General features: G+C 50.5%; 1 protein-coding gene and 1 long non-coding RNA gene across 3 annotated transcripts; one reads left to right on the plus strand and one right to left on the minus strand.

Annotated features, from left to right (window-relative positions):
* Positions 1 to 172: 172 nt before the first annotated feature.
* Positions 173 to 11,819, minus strand: FLYWCH2 (FLYWCH family member 2). 2 transcript variants are annotated; one of them, XM_070567045.1, is made up of 4 exons: positions 11,230 to 11,418; positions 2,936 to 3,093; positions 2,156 to 2,572; positions 173 to 456 (listed from the first exon to the last, which is right to left on the minus strand). In XM_070567045.1, exons 3-4 carry the CDS (start codon positions 2,469 to 2,471, stop codon positions 353 to 355), a joined length of 420 nt encoding a protein of 139 aa, XP_070423146.1. In that variant the 5' UTR covers positions 2,472 to 2,572; positions 2,936 to 3,093; positions 11,230 to 11,418; the 3' UTR covers positions 173 to 352. The 2 variants fall into 2 exon arrangements, with proteins under 2 accessions (XP_070423146.1, XP_070423145.1); XM_070567044.1 differs by lacking the exon at positions 2,936 to 3,093 and having other exon boundaries at positions 11,230 to 11,819.
* LOC139074801 (uncharacterized) lies at positions 11,525 to 17,839 on the plus strand. The gene is made up of 2 exons (XR_011524594.1): positions 11,525 to 11,660; positions 16,193 to 17,839. It is a non-coding gene; the product is annotated as an uncharacterized lncRNA (long non-coding RNA).
* The last annotated feature ends 6,194 nt before the right edge of the window (positions 17,840 to 24,033 follow it).

The following is a 24,033-nucleotide window of genomic DNA, read 5'->3' on the forward strand; positions in this document are numbered from 1 at the left end:
GAGGCCCCAGAGAGCACCTGGAGTCTGAGAGATGGGGCCCAGGCCGCTGGCAGCTCTGGGGAAAGGCTGGATGGGGGCAGGTATGTGTGGAGAGGCCCCTGGGGGATGGGGCTGGGGCTGGGCCTCAAAGGACCCAGAATCATGGAATTCTTAAAACCTGTCCATGATGGGGTCTAGTGTACAGCTTCTTTATTCTCTTTCCTGAATTTTTTTTTCTGCTTACAAAAGAAACTTATGCTTGATCTGAAAAAAATGACACAATGTTAAGAGTGAAAACCAGTCACAGCTGGTCCCAGGGAGAAGTCACAGCCAAGTTCACTGGCCCAGCAAGGCCCCACCGCCATGGTCAGGGTTACAGGGACTTGCTGGGCATGCTGGGGCACACGGTGGGCTCCTTGGCACCTGGTGAGGGACTGCGGGCAGGCGGCCCTGCCAATCTTCCGGCTTCTTTTCCATCTGGAAGAGAAGGGGGCGGGTCACAGTGGTGTCAGAGGAAAAGAGGGAGTGGGGGGCACCTGGAGGGGTGGGCTCTAGAACTCTCAGCTGCCATGGGATGTTCTGGAGCGCCACTGATTGACTTAAAGAAGTAATTGCAGGCTCTAAAGATACATTCCCAAAGGCCACCAGCCCAGGGACACAGAGGCATTAAAGTCATTTCCAGGAAACTTTGGGCCAGACCTGGGTTGAGCACTAGGCAGTGCTGTTATCCACCTTGGCCGGGTATGGGGCTAGAGGTGGAGAAGTCTGTGCACCAGGTATAGAGGTAAAGATGGGGTGGCAGGTTGAGGGGGTTGTTGACTGCCCAAGAGCATCTGCCTAGGGCAGCCCATGGGGCTGAGATGTAGCCCTTGCCCTGCTCTCCACCTCTGCAACTGAGGAAGGGTGGCTTTGTTCTAGTTCTCACAACGGAGCTGTGTGGTGTGCGGTCACTGTGGCCCCAGAGCCTGGGCAGATCCTAGCAGCAAGCAGAGGTCTCTGACGGGATGAAGGACCCTGGAGACGGCCGACCCACCGGGCTTAGCGGGAAGGATGGGCTCTGAGCCAGATGTCCATCTACCCTCTGCAGTGACCAGCTGGTGACCTCAGGGCAGTGACGTGGCCCCTCGGAGCCCTGCCTCCCCAGAGGTGATGCGGATGGCACCCTCCACCCCCTGGGCTGGCGGGAAGAAGCAGTGGACACGTGGAGGCACCTAGGGCATGACTGGCCGGCGGCAGTGCTCACCGGGGGTCCAGGCACACTGCAGAGGGGCCTCAGGCTCTGGGGAGACAGGGTCCTCTGACTCCCTGAGTACAGCTCCCATCCAGCAAGTGATGCAGGCTGAGGGGTCCCTCAGTTCCCGAAACCTCCAGGCCTGTGGCTGAGGATCCGCCATCTCGCGTGCTCTGGGGTCCAGCCCAGAGGGAGGCAGTGGGGCTCGCAACCCTACGGCTTCAGGCCACTCACCCCTAAGTTTCAGGTAATGAGGTGGGGTCCCCTGCACTGCCCAGCTGACAGAAGCCAAGAGCCCAGTCCCTTTCCTGGGACTGGCTGCCAGGCTGAGTGCCCTGGCTGACTCCAAGGGGCCACCTGTTCACAGGCAGCAAAGACAGGCCAACCACTGTGGCTTTTATTGTCCCCATCTTCTCAGGGCATGGGAGACCCCACTTTCAGGTAGCAAGAAACCGCACTTCATCTCCCTCCTAGACATTGGGCATCCCTCCCCCGGGCATCCCTCAGGGTTCTACCCCCAAAGACATATCCATGTTCCAATGTCCCTGGCACCAAGCAGTAGAGGGTCTGCTTGGGGCCTCAAATAGCCTCTGGCACAGAAACCTACACACAGAAACCCCCCAGGCACATAAATACATAAGAGCAGACGGGGACAGAAATTGACCCAGGGACACAGACACACAAAGACCCACACAAAGGGAGCTAGACTCACTCTGCTATGCAAATACAGACAGAACCTCAGACGAACACACATGCACAGAGGCCTACAACATGCAAAACTTACACCGAGATGCAGTGTAGACAGAACACAGAAACGTTCATGGCACATGTACTCTCTCCAGAGCCAGCCTAGCCTGTCTGTCCCCTGGCTGCCCCTGTGTCAGGGGACTTCTGGCCCCAGGGACAGCTTGCTCCCAGCCCTGCTCGCTGAGACCGGGGCCTCACCTGTGTCCAGTTTGCTGCGTTTCTGCTCCGGCTCCTGGGGAGCTGCCTCAATGGCTCGCTGAGCCTCGGGGTGGATCTTGAGGAGGGCCTTGGCAAGGGTGGCGGGGCCGGGCACCCCCAGGGACATGATACAGTGCACCCCTTTACGCTTGGCCCCGGCCACCTTGGCACTGTCTTTGGAGGCTGTCAGCAGGACCAGTTTGGAGAACTTCCTGGGCTTCTTGGGAGCTGCGGGGACGACATCGGTGCCTGGGGATGGCTCCTGGCTGGCCTTCACGCTCTCAGCCTCCTGCTCGCTGGGCTCAGGCAGGGGCATTCCGGGACCGATGGCCTGTCCCCCAGGCCACACTCAGGCCCCAGCAGACGGATGTCCCTCCTCCTCCCTGGCAAGGAAGCTGGGAGTCCAGGGGCTCCGTCCTAAGGGAAGAGGCAGAATCCCGTCAGGGGAGGCGCCCTGGGCCTGGGACTCAGGAAAACGGATCCGGGCTGGAGGTCAGGGCACATGGGGCTGCTCGGGGCCGGGGCTGCGAGGTGGGGAAGGACCTGAAGGGAGCCAGAGACCCCTGGGCCAGGGCCTCTGCTGGGCCACTTCCTCTCTGGGCCCACAAGGGGACACGCCCCCGCCCCATCCAAACCTCACTTTCCTGAATGTAAAGCTTGCAAACCACAGGGCTCTCAGGGGCGTGGAGGGGACCGAGGTGCTGCTAACAGTGACTCTGAATCGAGGCCTGCAGGTGCTGAGCACGGAGTGAAGCGTTTGCACAGGAGTTTCCATTTCACCTTCAGCCCCATAGTATGAAAGCTCATCATTCTTATTGCCCCAGGTTGCAGGTGAGGATGCTGAGGCACGGCGGGGCCACCCACACAGCCATGGAGCACGGAGCTGGGAGGCCAGTCAAGGTGGATCCAGAGCCGGCCCCACACGGCACCTGGTGCACCTGGTCCAGGACAACAGTAACTGGTGTCACTGAGCGCCACAGTCAGAGACGAGCACTGTGGGATGTGAGCTCAGGCCACTGACCCTCCCAGAATGCCCAGTGCCCTTTCCCCTGAGACCGGGTCCCAGGGAGCAGGCGCCAGGCCCAGCTGGCACTCTGCAGAGCACAAGGGGAAGCCAGGCCTGGGGAGGGTCTCTCTGGACTCACAAGTAGACCAGGTCCCACCCCAGCCCTCAGGAGCTGCCAGGACCCCACGAGGGCAGCGGCCTGGTGCCTGCGCTGGTCCCGGTGCTGCCTCAGCTGAGTGGGAACAGGGCTGTGGAGGCGTCCCGAGAACCCGTGGTCACTGAGGGCTCCCTGGCTCCAGGCCTGGAGAAGCAGACAGGACCAATTACGGGGCCAATGGCAGGGCCAGGCTGGCAGGGACACCAGGGCCCTGGGGCATCAGTGTGGGGCGGCTTTTTTGTCTTTTTGGGGGAGGGGGTGGTGGCGGATAGTGGGGTCCTTCCCACCTCCCAGTAAGAGCCCAGAAACAAGACTGCCACCTCAGAAGACATCCTGCTGCCCCGTCCAGAACCCAGGCGGCAGCGAGGCCCAATGACCCCGTGTGCCCCTGGAACTGTCTCTCCACCCAGCACTGTGGTTCTCACTGCTTCCTTCTCCCTGTGTCCTCACACAGTCTTCCCTGAGCGGGCATCCTCACGTCTTCTTACAAGGACTCCCGTCAGACTGGATGAGGGCCCACCCTAACGGCCTCATTTTAACTGAACCACCTCTTTAAAGCCCCCATCTCCAATACAGTCCTATTCTGAGGGTTAGGACAGAGGAATCTGGGGGGACACAGTGCAGCTCATAACAGCCTAGAAGACAGTAAGTGCTCAACAAATCACGGCTTGTGGCATCTCTCCGTCTTGGTTCCAAACTTCCATACACATTCGGAACACAAGCGCGTTCCTGGAGGCAGGAGCAGCCAGGAGCGCGGCGCACACAGGACCAGGGGCTCTGCTCGGCTGGGAGCCTCCCACCAGCTGCCTCTTAGCACAAAGGCCACTGCAGGTCCAACAGCTCTGCTGGTCAGCCAGGGGCTCCAGAATATGATTATATGGATTCTTTTCTTTAGATTATCATCCAAATGTTTAAAAAAAAAGGTTTTTCTTAATTCTTGTAGAAACCACTTTTATCCAAGAGCTGCCAGTTTGGAAACACATTCCTGCCCAGTACACCCTCCTCCACACTGCGGGGGAGACACTTAATTTGTCTGGATTTAGTTTTCTAACCAAGGGAAGTGATGAGGTAGATTGTGTTGAGGTTATTTTAAAATTCTGCATTATTTAATTGAAAAAAGTTATATAGACTAAGTTAAAGGTAACAATAACAGTGACTCTCCATAATCCCCCCATCTTGTCACAAACTGCTTCCGTTTCTGCATTATTGTTTTCTCCACATGTTTTTTTCATAGCTACAAGCAAAGCTTTCAAATAATTGTATTTCCTGTTTCCTTTCCGTTTACAGGGCGGAATGCACCAGCCTAGAGACAGATGTAACGACCCCTGTCAAGTGCCAGAGCACAATTTAATTCACACTTGTACTTGTGGAAAAGGCAACTTACATCTTAGCCAAGAGTACCCAAACAACTTGAAATCAACAATCCAAAGTAACATATGTACCCCTATGTTCATTGCAGGACTATTCACAATAGCCAAGACATGGGAGCAATCCAAGCGCCCATCACCGATGACTGGGTAAAGAAGATGTGGTTTATATATACGATGGAATACTACTCAGCCAGAAAAAAGACAAAATCATCCCATTTGCAACAACATGGAAGGACCTGGAGGGAATTATGCTTAGCGAAATAAGCCAGACTGAGAAAGACAAACACCAGATGATTTCACTCATATGTGGAATACAAACAAGCACATGGACAAAGAAAACAGTTCAGTGGTTACCAGAAGAAGGAGAATAGGGGGTGGGCACAGGGGCTGAAGGGGAGCACTTATGTGGTGACAGTCAAGAAATAATGTACGACTGAAATCTCACATTGATGTAAACTATTATGAACTCAATAATAATAATAAAAAATCTTCGGCAACAGTATTCTAGAAGGCCACAAGATGGAGGTGTTGCTCCTTAAAATTAACCACTTTCCAGGAAAATTAAATGCATGATATCATTTTTCCAAGATAAGAAAAAAGGATATAGGAAGACTTTAAAGTATTTGTATTTGGTTTACAAAAAGCATTAATTAGGAAGTCCAATGGACACACTGAGCAAAAATGATCTTTTCCAGGCTAAACAACTATGCATTTTTCCAAGAAAGACCACTTTGGTCCCTGTCCCGCGTCTCTCTCTCTCTCTCTCTCTCAGCCCACTTATCTTTCCTTCGATTTCTTCTCCACCCCAGTCACATTTGTCATGTATTTACTGACTTTATTTTATCCATTCTTAATTTTATCATTATTTTTTTTTTTGGAAAATCAGCCCTTAGCTAACATCTGCCAATCCTCCTCTTTTTGCTGAGGAAGACCGGCCCTGAGCTAACATCCATGCCCATCTTCCTCTACTTTATACGTGGGACGCCTGCCACAGCATGGCTTTTGCCAAGCGGGTGCCATGTCCATACCCGTGATCCAAACCGGTGACCCCAGACCACCGAGAAGCAGTAAACGTGTGAACTTAACCCCTACACCACCAGGCCGGCCCCCATTCTTAATTTTAAAAGTGGTGCTTTTTACTCTGTTTTCAAAGAATTACATAAAAATGCACACAAGCCAAGTAAGAAGTAATTTACCAAAATGTTAGTTAGCACTGGTGGGAATGAGGGATTTCATTTTTCACTAATTTTCTACTATTTTTTCATCTAATTTTCTGTTATGTTCCCCAAATTGTAACAAGCATGAATTAATTTTACAATGGGAAAATACTTAACATTTAAAAAATAAGATACATTTACACAGACGGTAATTTTCCCTATTAGTACAATACTCAGAAAAAAAGGTCCCCATTCCTACACGACATAATGTCATACAAGAAAACAAAGATTAATATAAACAACTAGAACGGAAAAAAAAGAATAAAATTAACTACATTAAAATCCTGGTTTCAAATTTATAGACACAGTAGAAGCTGACAGGGAAAAGGAGTGACCCAGAGACCTGTTGTGCAGAAGAGAAAGAGAGAGAGAAAGAGAGAAGGGGGTGGGGGGAGGGAGAAGCCACCATCCCTCTGGCCCTCTGGACCATGTCCAGCACTAAATCGACCTGCCCAGAGCCATGTCATTGGTCTGAGCCAGGAACAAAAATCCTATGACATCAGCCCACACCTCCAGTACCGTCACCCAACAATCTCCCTTCCAAGTGGCACCATCACCCCCGCTCTGCCTCCGGGAGACTGAGGCTCAGGGCCTGAAGTGAGCAGCCCAAGGCCTCACAGCTGCTGACCAGCTGGTCCAGGGCCAATGCCCCTGCCTCCCTCTGCCCTGAGCAGCCGAGGCTTAAAGTGAGAAATGTCGGTTACAGAGGACGCTGCTGCACAGAGCTGCAGGCACCTTCAGAGAAAGTTGTTAGGATTATAACCTAAAGAATAAAATACATATCCATGAGTCCACGCTGATATAAACAATTTAATACATAAATAAATAGGGGGAAGGGACAAGGCGTCCTTAATTAGAATTCTAAAGAGGAAACACTTCCCCTTCCAGGAGGTGGAGCTTAAGTCCGACCCTTGACTGTGGACTGGGCTTGGAGCTCAGGTCCAGAGGGGCTGGAACGGGGAATACTAAGCACAGTGGAGAAGCCTGGCCGACACACCTGACCCAGGTGATCAAGGTGCAGGGCAGGCGCCCCGATGCGGTGTGCTAAGAGAGCAGCACGGCTTTGCGGTACTCTTCCCCCAAAGCCATCATCCCAGGCCAATCATGAGAACACATTAGACAAACCTAAACTGAGGGACGGGCTATAAAATACGTGGCCAGGAGTCTTGAGAACCGCCAAGGTCACGAAAAACAAGGAAGGACTGAGGACCTGTCAAAGATAGGAGGAGAATAAGGAGAACTGGGACTAAATGCAAGGCAGGCCCTGGATCAGACCCTGGAACAGAAAAAGGGCATCAATGAAAAAACTGGTGAAATCTCAGTAAAGTCTGTAGTTTGCTTAATAGTATTGTACCAATGGTAATTGCTTAGTTTTGGCAAAAGTACCACGGTTATATAAGATGTTAACATTAAGGGAATGTGATATTGTGATATAATAAAAAAATAAATATTTTAATCTTTGCCCACAGTTCCTGGCTCACAGCTCCTAAAACCCTTATAATTTCCTAAGTGATTAGAGGAATGGGCATTTTTTGTTATATTTGGTTTTTGTCCACAGTTCCTGAAATAGCTTCAGAGCTAGGGTGAAATGGATGTCTTTTGCTATTCATAAGAAACCCTTTTCAACCACATCTGAGTTTATTTAATGAGGTGACTTTTGGAAAGCCCCTAGATAACCTAAGGATGGGGGCTAGTTGCCAAGGGAACCCACTGGGTGATTAGAGGGTGGGAACTTAGAGCCCCACTCCCCATCCTCCAGGGAGGGGAGAGGAGCTGCAGGATGAATTAGTCACCAAGGGCCAGTGATTTAATCAACACTGCCTAGGTGGCAAAGCCTCCATCAAAACCCAAAGGATGGTTTCTGGAGAGCTTCCGGTGGGTGAATACTTGGAGGTGCTCGGAGGGTGGCGTGCTGGAGAGGGCGTGACTCCACATCCTCCCTCACACTGTGCCCTGTGCATCTCCTCCATCTGGCTGTTCCTGAGTCGCATCCCTTTATAATAAACTGGTAACCTAGTAAGTGAACTGTTTTCCTGAGTTCTCTGAGCCACTCTAGCTGATCCTAAAATTCATTTGGAAACTCAAAGGACCCAGACAGCCAAAACAATCTGGAAAAAAGAACAAAGTTGGAGGACTCACACTTCCTGATTTCAAAGCTTATCACCAAGCTACAGTAATCAAGACATAGACACATAGACTGAGGATGTAGAATTGAGAGTCCAGAAACTCTCACATGTGGGCAAGTGATTTTCAACAAGGGTGCCAAGACAGTTTAGCAGGGGAACAAATGGACTTTTCAACAAATGTAGAATACTAGGACAACTGGACATCCAAGACAAAAGATGAAGTTGGGGGCCACCCAGTGGTGCAGCAGTTAAGTGCACACATTCTGATTCGGGAGCCTGGGGTTTGCCGGTTTGGATATGGCACCACTTGGCAAGCCATGCTATGGTAGGCATCCCACATATAAAGTAGAGGGAGATGGGCATGGATGTTAGCTCAGGGTCAGTCTTCCTCAGCAAAAAGAGGAGGATTGGTGGCAGATGTTAGCTCAGGGCTAATCTTCCTCAAAAAAAAAGAATGAAGTTGGACCCCTTCCTCACGCCATATACAAAAATTAACTCTAAATGGATCATAGACTTTATTGTGAGAACTAATTAGAAAACTTTTTTTAAAAAAAGATAGGAGCATATCTTTGTGACCTTGGAGTAGGCAAAGCTTTCTTCGTTATAACACTAAAAGTACAGGCAAGCAAAGAAGAAACAGATAAACTGGACTTCATCAAAATGTAAAACTTTTGTGAGTCAAAGGACACCATCAAGAGAGTTAAAAGACAACCCAGAGATTGGCAGAAAATTTTTGCAAATCGTATATCTGATAAGAGATTTGTGTCTGGAATTTGTAAAGAATTCTAACTCGGTAATAAGAGACAAATGACCTGATTTAAAAATGGGCAAAGGTGGGCCAGCCCAGTGGTGTAGTGGTTAAGTTCGCCCACTCTGCTTCAGCAGCCAAGGGTTCACAGGTTCAGATCCTGGGTGCAGACCTACACACTGCTCATCAAACCATATTGTGGTGGCATCCTACATATAAAAAATAGAGGAAGACTGGCACAGGTGACAGCTCAGGGACAATCTTCCTCAAGTAAAAAGAGGAAGATTGGCAACAGACGTTAGGGCCAATCTTCCTCAACAAAAAAAAAAAAGGGGCAAAGCCTCTGAATAGGCCTTCTCCAAAGAAATACAAATGGTCAGTAAGCACATCAGATGTCCAACATCATTAGTGATGAGGGGAATGCAGAATGAAACCACTCCACCCCCAGCCCGCTGACTCAGAGGGTCTGGAGAGGGACCTGAGAACCACATTTTTAGCCAGCACCTCATTTGATTCTGACACTTTGAGAAACATTGATGATGCCACAGGCCCTCTACCTGAGAAGTCTGTCATTTCTAGTTCACAGATTGACTGTTCTTCAGCCACTCCATGGACAGGGGCGGACATGTCCTCAGGCTGGATCAGTCTCTCTCCTGGATTCATCCCTGACCTTCTAGCAACTTATTTTCTAGGTATAAAGGGAAGAGTTGAGAGGCAGTTACTTTAAGCCAAATGTATATATTTTGAAAATTAAATTTTTACTCAATAAAAGTTCACTGAATGAACAGAATTTTAAAAAGTAAAGCAGAAATGAATTAAAAAGATCAAAAGGCTTAACAGTTTACCTTACTTCACTCACTTTACGCTCTTGGCCTAACCCCCCAATTTGATGGTTTGATATGGCTAGGTCTCTGGTCACCCATTTATCCAAACCAGCTGTCATGATGCTGGTCTGCACAAAGGAGACCCAGCTGTGTAAAGATGGCTCCGTGTAAGCCCCAGATCACACGCACACAAGGTTAGGAACCATGGGAGAATAATGGCCCCCAAAGACACTCAGGTCCTAGTCCCTGGAGGCTGTGAGTATGCTGCCTTCCAGGGCGAAGGGGAACTGAGGCTGCCGACGGCACGCGGGTTACTAAACTAGGAGAGCAGCTTCAATTCCCCAGGTGGGTCCAATCACAATCACAAGGGTCCTAAAAAGCAGAAAAGGGAGGCAGGAGAGTCAGAGAGAGACATAACAAGGAAAGCAGGGTCGGAGAGATGCCATGTTGCTGGCTTTGAAGGTGGAGGGAATGGGTCAAGAGCCAAGGAATGCTGGAAGCCTCTAGAAGCTGGAAAGACTTACTGTCTCTCCCAGAGCCCTCAAGAAGGAACACAGCCCTGCCCACACCTTGACTCTAACCCAGTGAGACCCATGTCAGACTTCTGACCTCCAGAACTTTAAGATTGTTTCAAAGTTGTGATGTTTTCAGCTACTATACTGGTGGTAATTTACCCCAGCAATAGGAAGCGAACAGGAGGTCAACAGAATTACCTTGATACACGTAGGAGAGAAACACTATCAACATTCACCAACACCTGCGTCCTCAGCCACGAGGACAAACCTCTTAACCTCTCTGGGCTGGTTTCCTCTGTGTCATGGGAATGGCGGCGAATTTAGCAGAGGTTCTTAATAGCAGTTAGACAAGGGTGAAGTCGTTGTTTTCAAAAGTTCCCGGCAATACTGACAGCTGTCCCCTCGCTGGTAAGATGATGGGCCCACTTAGGTGTGCAGGTACACATCCTAACAGGGAGCTTTGCAAAGCAGCAGTGACCCACAGAAGGGCAAGAAATGCTATCTACAGTATGCAGGGAGGAGCTTCCCCAAAGTGGAAATCTCAAGTAAGGGCGCCTCCTTTCCCTTAATCACCACAGCTCGGAATCTTAACTACTTTTACTCCTTCTCACCCAACGTAATTTATCATCAGACCTGTCTATGCCGCGTCCAGATGGCCCCAGCTCCCCGCTCCGCTCCTCTCCCACATTACCACTACCTCCTGACCAAGCCCTCCAAAGGGTCTCCCCCGCCTCAATATCTCACACCTCCTCTGCCGCCCCTGAGGGACCTCTAGAGCCACAAGAGTGGGACGGTGCTGGGGATGGGTGCAGGGAACGGGGCAGTTCTGGCTGGGGTCAAGGAAGGGCAGACCAACGTGGGGCTCCCTGATTTGGGGTGTCAGGGCTCATTCCTGGGGGCGTGTGGGTGGGGGGAAGGAAGAGCGAGGAGAAATGGGGCGAATCGAGGGTGAAGGACAAGAAGGCGGCCTGAGCGCCGGGACGCAGAGCCGGGGGAGCCCTCCGCCCCAGCATCCCATCAGCATCCCTTGGGACCCTGGGAGAGTCCGGCCGGGGCGCGGCCACGGAGTGGGGCCCGGGACCCTCCCCGACCTTCAGGGGCCTGTCCTCACCGGGCACTGGACGGATGGTGATGGCAGCGGGACCCTCCTTCTCCGGCAACCGAGCCGCAGCAGGTCCCGCAGCCTCTGTGCCTCGGGCCCCCGCCTCGGTTCACACCGTCACCTCAAGCTGGGGTCACGGTGCGAGCATGCGCAGCAAGGCTGGGGGGAGCTCATTCCTTGAGCCAACTCCCTTTCTCCGGGTCTTCCCCGGGCGGAGACGAACTGTTGGCCTGACCAATCGGCGCGCGGGGGAGGGGCCGCGGCTCGCCAAGGGGGCGTGACAAGCCCGGGATTGGGCGGTGGCCTTCAAGGGCGGAGCGTGGGGGATCCTGCGGCCTGGATTCGAGTCCTGGGCTGGGGTCTCCTAGCGCAAGGGTGTTGGGGTTGACTGAGACCCCCGGACCTCCCCCGAGGAGGGTTTGACCCCGGCTCCCCGCGAGGTAAGCCGGAGCATTTGTTGAAAGGCCTCGGTCACCCCGTCGCTTTCCTGAGCGAGCGGAGGGAGGGTGTCCGTTCATTAACCTACTGGCTCCGCTCAGCGCAGCATCATTGAGGGCGCAGCAGCCCCGCTATCGGTCCAGCCCTAGTCCATTGGTCCCACCCTGGCCCAATAGTACAGCCCTCGCCCATTGGTCCAGCCCTCGCCTATTGGCTCCTCACTCACCATTGGTCCCTCCCTCTCCCGTCGGTCCAGCCATCGCCACTGTCCCGCCCTCGCCCATTGGTCCAGCCGTCGTCCATCCGTCCAGCCTCCAGTAAACAGTGCACAGCCACTGGACATTTGTCATTCTCCGACCACCCTGTGCGATGGGGACCGGGATTGCTCCGGCGCAAGGAGCTGCGGGTCTGGGCGCTGCTTTCTGGGACACTTGGCGGGTGGCTGCCGGAGCGGCCCCAGGCGTAGGGACGCCCCCGCCTCCCCTCCCGCACTGCGCCTAGGGCCCTACGCTCACCGCGGACCACAATCCCCGCCCCAGCCCTGCTGGGACCCCTTCCTCTATGCGCTCCTTCCGCTCCCCCTCGCCTGGCCGGAGCCCCCAGCCTTTGGGTGCGGGTCCTCAGCGATTGCACAGTGAAGACGCTGCTCCTCTTTAGAAAACCCCACTCTCCCTTGAGACTCCCTCCCCTCCGCCTTCCTCCTCTCTCTATAGAGCTGCTGCTGGAAGTGCCCTCTGAGCTCCAGGAGGTCCACGTCCAGGCCCCATGGGCCGCGCCTGCCCTGGGCCTCCGTGGCATTGCCCATGTCCTTCTGTGTCCTGACCCGCATCCTCTTCTTCCTGTCCAAATATCAGCGGGATCCGCACCCCCTTCAGAAAGGCTCCCTTCTTCCTCCAGGCCCTGGCTCTGCAGATCCCTTCTTCCCACCTCGGTTCAGCTGCCATGGCTTCCACTGTCCCCCAATCCTTTCTCCGGGGGCCAGGTCATTTCCTGGGCCTTCTCCAATGTGATTCAAAGGACTTCATGAATTTGCCATATCTACTGACCATCCACTGACTACTGGCTATTTCTAACTTTATTATAAATATCTTTATATATAAATTCCTGACATCACTGATTATTCCCTTTCTTGAAATTCCTAAAAGAGATTGAAGAAGGCTAATATTTTAAAAGGCTTTTTAAACATGTTGCCAAATTGTCCCCAAGGAAGTGCACAAGCTTGGGGTCAGATAACTGGGTTCAAATCCCGGCTCTGGCATTTACTAGCTGTGTGAGTTGGGCAATTGCTTCCCCTCTCTGTTCCTCAGTATTTCATCTGGTTAATGGAGATAATAATGGCACCCACCTCATGGAGTCATTGTGAGAATTCACAGAGTGTGATCCAGTGGGTCCTGAGTTTTAATATTTATATTCCTTAGTCCAGTGGTTCTCAAACTTCTTGGTCTTAGAACCCCTTTACACTCCTTATAAATTGTTGAACAGCTCAAAGAGTCTTTGGTTATGTGGGTTATACCTATCAATATTTACAATATTAGAAATTTAACCTGAGAATGTAAAATAGCAATAAATGTACTGTATAACTATATCTTCAAACCAAACAGTGAGTGAGAAGATTGGCCATCTCTGAAAATCTCTTTCATATTGTGTTTGAGAAAACACAGCTGGGTCTTATGTCTGCCTCTGCCTTCACTCTAGTTGGATATATTGTTTTGGGTGAGGTACATGAAGAAAATCCAGCCTCACACAGAGAAGTAATTGGAAAAGGAAGAATTTTAGCAGTCTATCAGATAGTTGTGGGTACTCTTCTTTGATATGACACCAACACTCTACACGTGGTAGTTTTTTGAAGGTTCACGGCAAAATGGAATCTGAAAAGACACCAGGACACTTTCTGTATTCTATTACATTAAACTCCATTGATCTATTTTGCACTTTGAAAGGATCTTTTACCCTCCTGTAATTTTGTAACATCGTGAATTGGTCTTTTAGAAAATTTTGGTTCATTGACTTATGCAGATCTTGCAAATGTTGATGCATTTATTATACAATATAAAAAGTGTGTGACGTTCATTAATATTGCCACCAATCTCAACACAAAAGCCTTGAAATACTGGGAAGCTGTGAAGCTAAAGATGGCAGACACAAGTTTTCCAAAATTTTGCTGTTTGCTAGAAGGCTAGAATTTTATCACTGGCAACAAATCCTGTCAGTTTGGTGTTACTGCCCTGATGCATACTAACAGCCACCCCTGTTTTGGCATCATCAGAGCAAAGTCAACACAGTGACAAAGGCAGCCACATCTCAGTATCACCATGGACCTCCCAGAAGGGTTCTGGGAGCCCCCAGGTTCAGCAGACCACACTGTGAGAACTGCTGCGTTACCCACTCTTCTACTGGCTTGTTCAGATTACTGATTTAAGAAATCTTTTTTATGGAACTCAGCTTAACCCTAGCATTCCACATATGGTGGAAATATCGTTTGCATTTGTCAGGGGTGGGAAGGGAAAAAGGTGTATGTGTTTATAGAGTTGAATCTAATGGTCTTTTCCAGTTTGAATTTCTTTGTAAAAATTATCCTTCACAAGTTCTTCCCAAACTGACTTGGATAAATATTTGACAGCTCGTGTTAGCTTATCAGAGATGCCAAACAAAGTACCACAAATGAGGGCTTCAGCAGCAGAAACTTGTTGTCTGTAATTCTGCAGGCTGAGAGTCTGGGATCAAGGTTTCCACAGGGTCGTTCCTTCTGAGGGCTGCGAGGGAGAGTCTGTTCCCTGCCTCTCTCCTCGGCTTGTAGTTGCATCACCCCCATCTCTGCTCTTGTCTTCACATGGCGTGTTCCCTGTGTGTGTGTCAGTGTCCCAATTTCCCCTGTTTATAAGGACACCTGGCATAGTGGATTAGGGTCCACCCTAATGACCTCATCTTACTTGATCATCTGCAAAGACCCTGTTTCCAAATAATGTCACATTCACAAGCCCTGGGGGGTAGGACTCAACATCCTTTGTGGGGACATGATTCAACCCACAGCATTTGCTTTTACTGTTTTCTAGGGATGATAATATCTCATTTTCCAATTGATTCTCTCTTGTTCTGGAATTTACTTATTCAACAAATGTGTGTCTAGTACCTACTATTCCCCCAGCACTGTGAACTCGGGAACTTCCGTGAATAAAACAAAGATCTTGGGCCAGTCCGGTGGCACAGTGGTTAAGTTCCCACATTCCACTTTGGTGGCCCGGGGTTCCCCGGTTTGGATCCTGGGTGTGGACATGGCACTGCTTGGCAAGCCATGCTGTGGTAGGCGTCCCACATATAAAGTAGAGGAAGATGGGCACGGATGTGAGCTCAGGGCCAGTCTTCCTCAGCAAAAAGAGGAGGATTGGCAGCGGATGTTAGCTCAGGGCTACTGTTCTTCAAAAAAAAAAAAAAACAAAAAAAACAAAGATCTTGCCTCCAGGAGCCTACATTCTAGGGGCCGTGGAGGAGACAGAATAAATAGATAGAATAAGTAGTTAAGTTATAGTTTGTTTAAAGGTGCTATCTAAGGGAATTTTTTGGGTGTGGGTGAGGAAGATTGGCCCTTAGCTAACATTTGTTGCCAATCTTCCTCCTCTTGCTTGAGGAAGATTATCACTGCGCTAATTGTCACTGAGCTAACATCTCTGTCAATCTTCCCCTGTTTTATGTGGGATGCCGCCCCGGTGTGGCTTGACAAGCCGTGTTAGGTCAGCACCGGGGATCTGAACCTGCATACCCGGGCCTGAAGCCGAACGCGGGGACTTAAACACTACCCCATCTAGGAGGCCCCTGAGGGAACTTCTTAAATGATGGAAATGTTCCATATGTTGATTGGGGTGGAGGTTATATATGGCAAATATACATGTTCAGAAGGGCAAATTTTAGTCTGTGTCAACTATACTTCACGCAAGTTGATTTTGTAAAAAGGAAGTGCTATGGAAGAAAATGGAAACAGGGAAAGGAGATGGAATGGGGCATTATGTAGGAAGTCAGGTGGAGTAAGGATCTCCCTCACATTCTCCTGGTAGCTGGCTATCTGCTGGCCCAATCGCCCACGCTCACCCCTGCAGGAGGCACCTTAGAACTGATTCCCGGTCTTTAAAGGGCCTGAGTGAGCGTCCTGGGTCCGCAGCGCAGGACACTCTGAGACTGTGGGGTCGGAGGGCGCTCCCGGTGGCGCTCGCCGCCGGGGTACCAGGAGGCATTCGGACAGCCGCCGAGACCGCGCGCGCCCCCTCCCGGCCGCCAGGAGCATCAACCACATCATCTCCGTGGGCGGGACCTGAGAGACCAGGACCTGGTCTTCACGTTGACCCAGGAAAAGCACAGAGGTCGGGTGCACCAGGGTAACGTGGTGCTTTGTTTGTCTGGCCCCACCCCCACCCCGTTTCTGAATAATTAGAACACCTCCTGTTTATCTCTCTGACTTAGTTGTGTCACACAGTTTCACTCCTTGTCCTTTCCTGAGATGACATGGATTTAATCACAAGTCTTTTTGAATTATTTATACCAGTGAAACAAATATGCAGTGACTCCGATGTCCATCCCATGAAGAACGGAGAAGCAAAGGCGGTCCGTCCCCCCGCTGCAGTGTTGCTCAGCCGTAATAAGCAGCCAAGCGCGGATACATGCTTCACGGCGGAGAAACCTTGAGAACAATGTGCCCAGTGGAAGGAGCCGGTCACCAAAGGCCGCAGTTTATGCGGGTGCATTTACGTGAAATGTCCGGATTAGGCAAATCCATAGAGATGGAAAGTAGATTAGTGGCTGCCAGGGGCTGGGAGGTTTGGGGGATGTGGAGTGACTGCTGACGGGGGCGGGGTTTCTTTGGAGTGATGGAGACGTTCTGGGATTAGATAATGGTGATGGTTGCAGAAACTTGTAACTGTACCCAAAGCCGCAGAGTTGTACACTCTAAAGTCATGAATTTTATGGCGTGTGAATTAAACCTCAATTTAAAAAGAAGAAATGAGGGCTCAAGAGAGTGGCAAATATATTAAAATTGCTCCCTCAAAGATGGTTTGGGCATCCATAATTTCATTAGTTTTACACAATTTCATTTTACATGTCAAAAAAGTGAAACTAAAATGTCCTTTTTTTTTTTTGAGGAAGATTAGCCCTGAGCTAACATCTGCTGCCAATCCTCCTCTTTTTGCTGAGGAAGACTGGCCCCGAGCTAACATCTGTGCCCATCTTCCTCTACTTTATATGCCCCCAGCACAGCTTGACAAGCAGTGTATAGATCCACACCCAGCGTCTGAACTGGTGGATTCTGGGTGCCAAAGCGGAACGTGTGAACTTAACTGCCAGGCCACCAGGCCAGCACCAAATTAAAATGTCTTTTGTTCTTGATTCTAGGCATGCATTTTCTGGGAATTTTCATAATATCTTTCACACTAAAATTACTAACTGTTTAAACAATACTTGCAAAGATCGCTGATATATTTTGTTTTGATACTGACTTCAAGGGATTCAGCGGACACTGGCTCCACTGTATATAGATTTTTTGATCAGATGAAGTCATGACCTTTACATAAGTGAAGAAAGGAGGTATGTTCCAGCCACTGTGCCGACTTAATCAAATTACACACGTGCCTTCAGCTCAGGTGCACACATCCACACACGAGATGAAGCTCATTTCTAAAGTGTTCAGTTTCTGCCCTGGGATAAATATAGCTGGAATCTTTTTCTGCTAATAGCTTGAAATTTAAACCAATCTATTGTTGATGCGCAAGCTGGCAGATGAGGCCACACATCATTCAATTTCCTGGTTCATATTTTTGAAATAAAGTAGGACTGATGAAAATTTGGATCCTACACCCATTTTCAATTACTACTAGCTATAAAAATATTCCGGTTGGTTGCCACTTATTGGAGGAGGCTAAAGAGACATGACATATAATTGCATTTGGGAATATGGGTTAGATCCTGTAGCAGACTGGGAGATTAGTGGAAAAACGGGTGACATTTGAGTAAGTTTGGGAGTTTAGGAGTTTAGTTAATGGCATTGTATCAAAGTTAATTTCTATCGTTAATTACTATGGTTATGTAAGCTGGGAACAGTAGGGAAAGCTGAGAGAAGGATGTAAGGGAAATCTCTACACTTTTTTGGTGACTTTTCTTTAAATCTAAAATTATTTGAAAATAAAGTGTTTAAAAAGTGATCATTTGTGGCTAGAGAGATATTTCTTTTCCACAATTTATCATCGAAATACACACATTTATAGTATGATCTCCCTTGTGTATCAAAGAATGTACAATTATGTGCTCCAAAAGAATATGTTTAAGTCCTACCCCCATATATGTAAAGCTACCCCCAGTAGCTGTGAATCTGGTCTTATCCGGAAATAGGGACTTTGCAGATGTAATTCTATAGGACCTTGAGATGAGATCATCATGAATTCACAGTGGGCCCTAGCTCTAATGACTCGTGTCTTTCTAAGAGAAGAGAAAGAGATGGGAATGTAGACACAGAGAGAGACACAGGGGAGGAGGCAGAGACTGGAGCGATGCATCTGCAGGTCCAGGAACACCAGGAGCCTCAGAACCTGGAAGAGGCAGGAAGGATGCTCCCCTAGAGCCTGCAGGGGGAGGGACCTTTCGAGTTTGGACTTCTGAACTCCAGAAATGTGAAAATGAATTTCTGTTGTTTTAAGCCACGCAGATGTTCAATTTGTTAGGGCAGCCCTGGGAACTGGTACACCTACTTTGGGTTGTCTTTGCATGAAAATATTCGGAGGGACGTGGTCCAATCCACTGGAAGTGAGGACTGTCCTGAGGGGCATTGGGACCACCCGACTGTCTATTTCCAAACCTGTTTCATCACCAAAAAGGGAACTCTGTACCCAGAAAGCCGTCCTTCCCCAGTTAGTGTCTTCCCAGCCCCTTTCTCTGCCTGGTTTCCTTTTCACACAAATCAGCATAGTCTCCAAGCTCCTTCTGTCCCTGACTTTCACTTAACTGTGTGTCTGGGGGCCATTTCCTGTCAGGAGAGGTACCCTCATTCTGTTTGTTCCTCTAGCCATTCATGACATCACTTAGTCATTCAACATCCACAACCGTTTGTTGAGACCTGCTCTTTCCCAGGCACCGTTGTAGGCCCTGGGGGTAAGCAGCAAATGAGACAGACAGACACATCCTCGGCCTTGCTGAGCTCACAGCTGCTGCAGGCTCCCTCCTCCAGTGGCAGCTTGGAAACATCTCTTTGCTCCCCAGAACTTTCTGACCAAAGACCCCGTGTGGTTTTCTAGTCCCCACTGTGGCAAGAACAGAGAACTGCACAACTAAACTGTGAAGTGGCAGGTTTCAACGCCCAAAGCCAAGTGGCTGCAGTCATGAGACACTCCTACAAATCAATAAGGAAATGGTGAACACCTCAACAGAAAATGGAAAAAGAACCTGAAATGGATACCTCACCGAAAAAGGCCAATTCAAGGCTGATAAACATTGGAAAAACGCTTGACTTCATTTGTGAAGAGAAAAATACGCCTTAAAAGCACAAGATTCCCTCTGGGAATGTTGGCCAGTGGTTCAGGGTGTGGCCTCTGTAGCCAGACTGCCTGGGTTCAAATGCCAGCTCCATGGCTTACCAGCTGTGCAACTTTGAGCAAGTTACCCAATAGCTCTGTGCCTTGATTTCTTCATCTATAAGTTGGAGATGCTAATAGTACCCACTCGGAGGGCTGCTGTGAGGACTAAATGACTGTTTGGGGGTCCCCAAGACCACCCTCAAGTGTGATGATTTTGCAGAAGGATTCACAGAACTCACAAAAGCTGTTCTGGTCATGGTTATGATTTATTACAGTGAAATGACGCGATTAGAATCAGCAAAGGAAAAGGCCGTAGGGCAGATCCAGGAGAGACCAGGCGCAGGCTCCCAGCGGTCCCCTCCAATGGAGGCAGAGGGACAGGACTTAACTGTCCCAGCAATGCTGTGTGACAACATACACGAAGTATTGCCAGCCAGGGCAGCTTACCTGGTGACCACGGTTTTACTGGGGTTTGGTCACATGGGCATGGAGCACCCATGTGGCTGACTTTAGTTACTTAGTGTTGAGCCCCCCCCCCCCCCCACAAGAGGTCTAGCTGATACCAGGTGGCCCATGGACCCCAGCAGAAATCACACTGTTAGAATGAACTCTCTGGTGTGGCCCAAGGCCCCAGGCCTTCTTATCAGGCAGGACAGTCCAAGGACTATGGGTTCCCTCTCAGGAGCCAGTCAGGGCCAGTCCTTTCTTCAGAATGTGCAGGGTGTGGACAAGCCAGGCCTGCTGAGTTAACCCTTTAGTGCCATGGGGGTTGAGATATGTGACACAGGGCACCTGTCAGTGCCCCTCATATGGGTGGGAGTTAAACAGTTCAATGATTTCCAGAATTGCAGAGAGGGCAGGAAATGGACACAATCACTCCCAATACAGAGGGGGACAATTTGGCAGCATCCACAGGTATGATAAATATGAGGCCCAGTTGTGCAAGTCTGTCCAAAAGGAATATTCCATGTGCACAGCAAGTTGTGTTCCAGAATGTTCCCTGCAGCCTTTGGGTAATGGCAAATGACTGGAGATAAATGAGATGGCCATCAGGATGGGCTGTTAGGTCAAATATGATACAGCAGATAGAAGATGCTAAAAACATGAAAAAATGATGCCAATTCCAATTTGGTGTCAGAAAGATCTCTAATATGCATTTTGGGGGTAAAATATATATAATGTAAACTTTGCCTTTTTAACCACTTTTAAGTGTGTGATTCAGCAGCACTAATTATATTCACAATGTTGTTCAATCCTCACTCTCTATTTCCAAAGCTTTTTCACCACCGCAAAGAGAAACTCTGTACCCAGTAAGCAACCATCCCCCATTCCTCCCTCCCTCCAGCCACAGAACTGCAAGAGAAAAAGTCTGTGTTGTCTTCAGCCACTACGTTTGTGGTGAGTTGTTGTGGCAGCAATAGGAAACTACTCTAACCTCCCTCACGCATCCGTTCATTCATTAATTCACTCATTATTAATATTTATAGAGCACTGGCCTTGGCCCGGGCACTGAGGACAGAGGAGAGAAGGAAACAGACACAAAACTCTGCCCCTCCGCTAGTGCACATTCTGGGAGGGAGATGGAGCCTCAGTAGCGTGACGGTGACAGGATGGGGGCATCAAGTAGTGTGGGGAGACAGTTAAGGCGGCCCTGAGGGAGCTGTGTTGTGATTCTGTCACACAGACAGGCCCAGAGAAGTTGAGTAATGTGGCTAAGGCCACACAGTAATGTGCAGCACTGGGATGGGAATGGGTGCTATAGGGCTTCCCCATCACTGCCAGGCACCTGCCTGCTTGTTCCCGCCCTGCTTGGACAGGGGACAGCCAGTTGCCACCACAGGGCTCCCTGCAGGACAGAGCACGCTGCTTAGTCCCATGGCTGTGTTTGTGCAGACTCCTTTTGTGACCCGTGGGGTGCCCAGCAGCCCTGGAATCGCCATGGCTGATCATTTATTGTGGGTTTGCCTCTGGGGAGTGGAGCAGAGAGGAGCACTGGGGGAGCCGGTTGGGCAGTGCCCGGGAGGCGGTGCGTGGGCGATGAGAGGTAGTGGACCAGGCAGCGGGGCCCCCTCGGAGCCCTGTTCCGCAGGCCCAGTGTCGGTCTTTGCTTTGGCAGCATAGGGCCCTCAGCTGCCTCAGGGCCCCAGAGGGATGCGGGCTGTGCAGTAGCATCATCAGAAACATCAATGAACAATGGAAAGAAAGGTCAGAGAGACACAGGCCGCAGCCGTAGCTGGATGCTGGGTCTCTGTCCCCCAAGCACAATCAGCCTGTCCTCTGGGGCCCGGGGTGCCTCCCACTCTCAGCAGGGCCTCTGCCTCCATCTCCTGTCCACACTGCCCCACCCCTGCAGGGACCTGGGTCAGAAGAATGCAATTCTTCTCTTTTTCATGCTTACAGCTGATTGCTGGTGGGAGTGCTGAGTGTTCTAGAAGAGCCCTCGGCCCTGGTTTGGGACCACAGCCTAGAGGTGACCTGGCAGGGCTCCATGCAGCCCTTTTCCGCTGTCAGCTTCCCTTTTCCTCTGCCTGCCTTTGAGTTTCCGAGGCAAGCGGGGTGGCTGACCCCTTTGCTAGAGTCCATCCGCTGTAGTCCATCCAGGCAGAGGGGACAGAACAGTGGAGAGTGCTGCCAGTCTGGGGCTGGAGGTCACCCCGTCCCCAGAAGGCGAAGAAAGCTCACTAAGACACCTGCTGGATTTGCTGTGTCTGCATCTGGAGGGGTCAGCTTATGCTGAGGCCAGTGTGTGTGTGTTTGGGGGGTGGGGGCACTGGATGGTCTTTTAAACTGAAAATGACAAAGGCGGTGAAGGCTGGAAAAGAGGTCACCAGGCGAAGTGATGGTGGCCTCGTCCCTGCTGGAGGTCCCACCACCCCGTTTCAGGTCAAGGGCAGCAGGAAGAGAAACCTCAGAGACCCACCTGGTGAGCAGGCTAGAGGCTGGTTTTCCAGGCTGAGAGGCCAGGGGTATGAGGTCGTGTGACATAAGAAGAAACATAGATGGATGGGTCTCCGCCTGTGGTTCCTCACACCCGGCCCCTAAAGCCCCTGTAATTTCCTGAGCGATAGGGCTGCCTGGATCTCCTTTTGTGCTAATATTTGGTTTTTGACCCCAGCTCCTGACAGAGAGCTCCTAAATCCCTTGGAGTTTCCTGTGTGACAGGAGTGTTTTTGTTCTAATGAGGCAAGTCTGAGTGGGCACCTGTGTCGGGGCTGGTCACCAGATAGACTGAGGCTTGATAAGAAACTTGGAATTTTCGGCCCATCCTCCGGGGAGGGTAGAGGGCTGGAGCCTGAGTTAATGATTGATCATGGTTACATGATGAAGCCACCATAAAAATCCTTGAACGCCAGGACTCTTAGAGCATCGGGGTTGGTGAACAGGGAGGCACTGGGAGGGTGGTGTCCCCAGAGAGGGCCTGGAAGTTCCCCACCCCTTCCCACACCGTCCATGTGCATCTCTCACATCTGGCTGTTCCTGAGTCTTATCCTTTGTAATAAACCGGTAATCTAGCAGGTAAACTATCTCTTGGGTTTTGTGAGCCCTTCTAGCAAATTATTGAACCCATGGAGGTGTCATGGGAACCCCTGATCTGTAGCCATGTTGGACAGACCTTTGTGGGTCACCTGGGGTTCCACTACCTGTGACTGGCATCTGAAGTGCGGGCAGTCTTGTGGGACTGAGCCCTTAACCTGCGGGGTCTGCGGTAACTCCTGTTTTGTCCAAACTGAGTGAAATCTGAGGAAACCCCTTGGTGTCCAGAGAGAACTGGAGACTTGCTTAATTGCTTGGTGTGGGGAATCCCACACATCTGGTGTGGGACGTGCTGGTGCCTACCCGCAAGGGGAACGGGGGTGGCACAGAGCTGTCCTTCCTTTTCCAGGCCCTGAGGTCATGGAGGACCCAGAAGAGGATCCGGGGGTCTGGGAGATGGCCCAGGCCAGGTGGCCCTGGGGAAGGGCCAGCTGGGAGCCAGTCAGGGGCAGGGAGGCCCCATGGCTGGAGGCACTGGAGCTGGGTCTCAGAGGACCCAGAATCCTGGGATTCAGAGTTGGGTTCTGGAAATGAGTCAGGCACACAGTAGGCACTCAATAAATGCCATTCAACGAATTCTTTTTTTGCCTTAAACTTGACTTTCTTCATACCCTAAATGTCAACTGTGCATAGCATGTTGTCTCATGACATTCTCGTCCCCAGGAAGGTGGGGTCTCTCTTTCCGCCGGGGGCTTAGAGAGGATTCTTGTCAATAGTGTGTGGTTCTCTTTCATTTCATCTGCAAGAGAAGAGGGGTCAGGAGGGCCCAGAGCCGACGACAGGAGGAGCGTGAGGGTGGCCAGCTGGGAGGGGCCCCACTGCCTTCTCTGGACCTGACCTGCGCCTCCCCCAAACCATTCCCGGGCCTCGCTCATACTCATGGGCATCCTCCACCTCTGTGCCCACAGCCATCCCGGGTCCTCCCAGGTGCTAATCCCAGGCCTACAGTGACCTGTTTCAAGAGGTAACAGGTGACCCCTGCGACAACCAGAAATGCAGTGAAGACTGGCGACAGCTTACACACAACGAGGCCCACAGGTCAGCACTAATGTGGCCTGTCCTGAGATCACTACTTCCACCGGTATTTCACGATTCTATATGGGAGAAGAGTGGGGTGGGGTGACTTCAGTGACCTAGGCCCACCCTACAGGACAGAGATGCTGGGGGGACTGTGGGGGGCTCAGGGTCCCAGGCTGAAAGAAATGAATCAAAGCATATTTCAAATGAATAACATAAACACACTGAAGGGTGAGAAAAAATAAAACCGACTATCTCAAGTAACTTTTGAATA

Source organism: Equus przewalskii, chromosome 12, assembly GCF_037783145.1.
Source record: "Equus przewalskii isolate Varuska chromosome 12, EquPr2, whole genome shotgun sequence".
Taxonomy (NCBI): domain Eukaryota; kingdom Metazoa; phylum Chordata; class Mammalia; order Perissodactyla; family Equidae; genus Equus; species Equus przewalskii.

Coding starts and splice junctions, on each gene's coding strand:
- FLYWCH2 (XM_070567044.1), bottom strand. CDS start 2,471: ATGCCCCTGCCTGAGCCCAGCGAGCAGGAGGCTGAGAGCGTGAAGGCC. Junction 457..2,155: donor ACGCAGCAAACTGGACACAG/GTGAGGCCCCGG, acceptor CTTCTCTTCCAG/ATGGAAAAGAAGCCGGAAGA.